Source organism: Frankliniella occidentalis, unplaced genomic scaffold (genome assembly GCF_000697945.3).
Source record: "Frankliniella occidentalis isolate FOCC.00 unplaced genomic scaffold, Focc_3.1 Scaffold315, whole genome shotgun sequence".
NCBI lineage: Eukaryota > Metazoa > Arthropoda > Insecta > Thysanoptera > Thripidae > Frankliniella > Frankliniella occidentalis.
Window position 1 is genome coordinate 190,613 of NW_026267440.1, and position 5,078 is coordinate 195,690.

At 51.3% G+C, this 5,078-nt stretch overlaps 1 protein-coding gene across 1 annotated transcript in view; it reads left to right on the forward strand.

The window, feature by feature from the left end:
- LOC113211427 (mucin-5AC-like) overlaps positions 1-5,078 on the forward strand; it is a gene marked incomplete at its 3' end in the record, with an annotated part of 53,501 nt that overhangs the window by 37,782 nt on the left and 10,641 nt on the right. The window contains 1 exon segment of the mRNA XM_052273934.1: positions 4,356-4,858. Coding sequence (XP_052129894.1) covers positions 4,356-4,858 — 503 coding nt within the window.

A 5,078-nucleotide genomic window follows, 5' to 3' on the forward strand; every position in this document is an offset into this window, starting at 1 on the left:
TTGTTTGACCAATTTGGTTGAAACTCGTTTTAGAAGGGGTTTATTTCATTTTTTTACAGAAAAAATATGCAGCGGTGTGGCAACCCAGTGCTTGTAAAATCGGCGAGGTTTAATAGGGCATTTAAAAAAAACACATTCCCCAAGTTTTAACCTGGTTCTGCCTCTTCTACATAAATTTTGAGTTCAGAAGTGGAATCAGCATGCCTCAAACGAGGGGGAAATCACTCGGGAAAAGCGTGTACGAGTTAGTACATGGTACACTTTAGTACGTGTAGTACGACGTTAGTACGGCTAGTACGCCATTAGTGCGGTCAGTACGCCATTAGTACGGCTAGTACGACGATAGTACGGTCAGTACACCATTAGTCCGGTTAGTACACTGTTAGTACAGCGTTAGTACACCGTTAGTAAGCGGTTTTTTTTCAATAATTCGATCGATAGCCTAATTGAAGGGGGACCCAGTCTCCCCTTCTCGTTCACAACAGACTAATTTGAAATATATGGTCCTTTTTTCTCAGAGAGAACTTCAGATGATGTTGTTTCGGTGGTGGCTACACTGAGGTGGAAAAGAGCGAAAACACGCAAATGCTCCTGCACCCGTCTTTGAGACTTCTTGACTCTCCCACATGTTGCCAGATGGTCAAACCGAGTGTGATACTTTTAGTTTAAGAGTTGCGGAGCTCGTCCTACAGAGTTTCGTGAGTATCCGGTGAGAAGAAACAAAAGTGATATTTTGAATGGTTAATGCTGGATTTAGTCTCGTGAGACCCGTTGCCTCACGATGAGGCGGCCTCATTGAGATCGCTTGCCTCAGAGGTTTTCAGCCAATCACAGACCTCAAAAACCTCTGAGGCAAGGGATCTCAATGAGGCCGCCTCATCGTGAGGCAACGGGTCTCACGAGACTAAATCCAGCATTACGTGTCTACTTACGTAAGTTGGACGGGGGAGAGATGTGAAAAGGTATTGTTCCGGGTTCATCTTGACAAAAGAAATCGAAAATGTTTTATGCTCCAAGACGATCGGAATCGTAATGGCAGACTTATTGCCCCCCAAATTGACAATTTGGTTGCTTTTGCACACATTGGGTAGCTATGGCGGGGCGGGCGGTGGCGGCCTGCCGCAGTCCGGGGCCATACCATTGTCTATCGCCTTCTCCCCCTAGGCGGCTGTGAACAGGCTGTAAGGAAAAGAATTAGACAGTGCCAATTACAGCACGCTGGACGAGATGGTGAGAGACTTACCCCTGAGGGGGGTCGAAATACCGACGGCCTCGGTACGATCCACGGCCGCGACCACGGCCGCACGCCGCCTGTGGCTGCTGATGGCCGTCCTCGATGCCATCCGCTACCTGCCGCTCGCCGAGCCTCTCGTGAACAGACTAAACAGACAAACAGGGGTTAAGGCGACATCTCACTTGCAACGGCACTGAGTTAAAAACGAGGATACTTACACGGCGGGGCTGGGGGTGGACGATTGCCACTCTGTTGGCAAAATCACGACCCGCCTGCTTAGCGATCTGCACTTCAGCCCCGGAGAGGCGGCTCGGAGGGCTTGCTTCCCAATCTGTAGGCGGGCTGGGGACGGCGTTTGGTCCTGGGGGCCTCTCGCCCATAAAGCGTAAGTTGACACGTTGAAAAGATAGAAAATCGATAGAGATCCACATGCGGCGAGGTTAGGAAAGGGGCGGCAAAATCTCGCGGTTATTTCGAAAAGCGCGGCGAACTCAATCGCAGATTTGAAAAGCGCACTTGTGAATCAACTAGTTCAAGAATGAATGGCGGAGGGACACTCGCGGTAGCAACAGGTTAGGAGTCCAACGCTCCGGTCTCACAGGGATTTCACTCACACGAATTCCACACACTATTGTACTCACCACCTGTTCTTTCTCGGATGAGAACTCGCTCACATCTTATCTCAAATACTCTTCGCTGGAAGACATGGCTCACACTCGATACACTCTTTCACTCTGTCACTCTTTCACTCTGTCACCTCTACAGCTCAACTGACGAGATGGCCCTTAGCCCGGACCTACTCCGACGACCCGCCCCCGCCTCGACCAATCAGAGCCCAGCACATTTTCAAATCGGCGACGGCACTGACAGGTGTCAATATTCACGTTTATTTCGCGTTTTAACACTCTGATGACGTCGCGCGATACGGCGGAAGGCGTGTCCATCATTATTCTTCCTTGTTTCAACTCGCACCGCTTTATTTGATGCATTAAAACACTTTAATTCGCCTTTAACGAGACCCCGGGTCGTCGACCCCATTCAAACGGCGGGCACTCATTGGCTGAGCGGCGCGGCACCGTCGGAGACGTTTTTCGAAGTCTTTGTGATCTGTTAAAGAGAAATTAGAGTTGGCCATGTGTTTTAAACGTGTTCAAACCTGTCTCTGACTTCCAACCTCTGTATAAACTGTGTTGTCAATGTATGGCGTTTTCGGTTGGAGGCTTTGGCGGGAACCCGGCCGGTGGTCCAGCAGCTGGCCTGAGCATGCGCACAACACTTTGGCATTCCCTATTGTAGTTCCACAACCCGCCACCAGAGGCGCACATTTGAATTTGGGCGCGGAGGCTCACAGCCCGCAACTTTAAGGCACCAAGAGGATTTAACGCAACCCATCCCTGCACCCCGAGGAGACACCCCACCCCCTCCCCGCAACCATGAGGATTCCCGACCTGCACCCGGAGGAGAACACCCACCCCGCAACTTTGAGGCACCAGAGGACCTGCACTTACGCCCCTCGAAATTATGCCCCTCGGGGGGCGTGGGTCAGGCTCTCGCACGGGCGCATCCGATATCCCCGAACGGAATAACGAATACCCCCTCACTCCACCCATCCCCCCGCCTCGAGGGGGACCCCCACCCATGCCCGCTACTTTAAGGTACCGCAACTTTTGGCGCAAGTATGAGGTACCCTTACTACTGCCGAAAACAAAAGTTGTGCGAAATCACTTTGGATCCTGAACAAAAATGACACTTTTTCAACAAGAAAATCACCTAGAGGGCAGCTGTACCCTGGATCCATCCCGCATGTGAATTCCCGACATGGTTAACATCTAAAAATTAGAGTTTTGATCGTTTTTTGCTGTTCTCAGCTCAGTGTGGGCGGTGGGCGGGCCTTGCTTGTTTTTTAGCCCGCCCTTCTGCTTTTAAAAAAGCATTAAAGCGGGCTTATGCAACCGCTCTCGTGTCCGTCCGTCCGTCCGTCCGTCTGTCCGTCGTCCGTGTAAGAGGAAGGAGATGAGCTAGAGGTCTACAAATTTCAGGATCTTAGGGGTCACTCCTGGACAACGAAACGCCTGGTGCAAATCCTGGCAATCACCCCTAAGGGGGTGAAAGGGGGTAACAAAGAAATAGAGGTTGGTCCAAAAAGTAGGAATTTTTTTTTATAGTCTCCTAAGAGATATCTACTACAAGTAGAGGCCTCTGGAGGAAAATTTTGTCCGTTTGACTCTATCTTGCACCGTTTAGGCGCTAGAGTGCTTTTTTCGACGAAAATACGGCGAAAATGACCACGTTGCACATAAAAACGTGCAAGGAGGCGCCCAATCGTAAAATGTCAGAGGAAGTAGCACCCCAAAACAACACATTCTGAACCAGGAACTACCCTCGGATTTGCCGTATCTTTGACTGTTTCGGCCCTAGAGGTGGATATTTTAAAAACAATGGCAAAAAGTCAAGTTTTAAGACTGTTTGACAAACAATATACAATCTAGAAACCGCGAGGGTTCATTTTTTGTAAGCAAAGCAGAAGAAGGGTGGGGTGTAGTCACGGTGTTGCCCCGTTACAGTCTTTTGTCATGTCCATGGAGCAAATTTCTAGGGCAGCAGGCCCCCCGCCGAACGCTTTAGTTTACTCAAATCTGCAAAGTGATTTACCGGTCACATTATTTATTTGATTATGCACTTCAGTAAATCACGAAACTGAAATGGTCGGGCCGAAGGTCCGACCATCGCCGCTGGCAGGCCAAGCAGGCCCGGCCCCTGCCGAACGGAGTTGCCGGCGCAGCGAAGTGGAGCTGGCAACTCCGTTTGGCGGAAGGGCGGGCCTGCTTGTTTCCCGTGTTCGTAATTTTGGACGGCGCATTTCGAAGTGTGTTTTAATTAGGGCAAGTACGACCTGTAATTTTAGTCTACCCGAAGCTGTTTTAGATGGGTTCGGGATAACATTGTAGACCAAAACCGCCCTATCAAAAACACTTATTTCGAGCTCCACCAATTGAACGAATAGAGAGAAAACACTGCACATCTAGTCCTAAGAGTCGGTGGCCTAATTATTTCTTAGGTGGCGCTTCAGAAGTGATTTGTACGGCAAAATTTGGAACACTAACTGGATTACACTTTTCAGAGGGTGCGAGCAGCACTGAGTCCACACCGCCTTCTGCAGAATCTGACACTGGCACAAGTTATGCGGCAGCTACGCCCTTCCCACACGCCACGCCACCTGAGCTCCCAGACCAGCCCGCCACCGTCGCCACGGCTTATTTGGCGCTGCCCTCGGCTCCAGGTGCCTCACCTGCCGATCCCGCTTCCGGCGCCTCGCCCCAAGCTGCGCAGGTGGCAGAGGCAGCACCGGCAGCGGCCAGTGCGTACGTAGCTCAGGTGCCAGCAGTGTCTCCGCCCCTCCAGCCTAGCTTCGCTGCCGCACCGCCTCTCGGGCCCATGGCCTACTTCGCCGCGAGTGCCGGAGGGCCTCCATCGCCAAGCCAGCCAGTCGTGCTGTCGGTCGACAACCCCAGGGTGACTGTGACGCGTACGGTGACGAGGTACGCGTGGCGCCATCCGCCGGTGCCAGTCAGCGAGCCGGTCACCGTCGTTTTCTCAAATCGAGACAAGAGCCCCCCAACCCAGGTTAGTGCCGTTTTAGTAAGTACGCTCTTAAATGGAGTAGCTCAACACAGCTACTGTGCGAGAAGCGAGGAGGTTATTCGCAACGCATTAATAACGTAGGAGTACGCGCAGCAGCCCGTAGTGGCTGAGCTTTAGTCGTTAGTGTGCTAAAATTCTCAAATTTAACGGTTAAAGGAATATAGTAATAGTAATGTACAGATGGAAGGCCAGGGAAGAACAG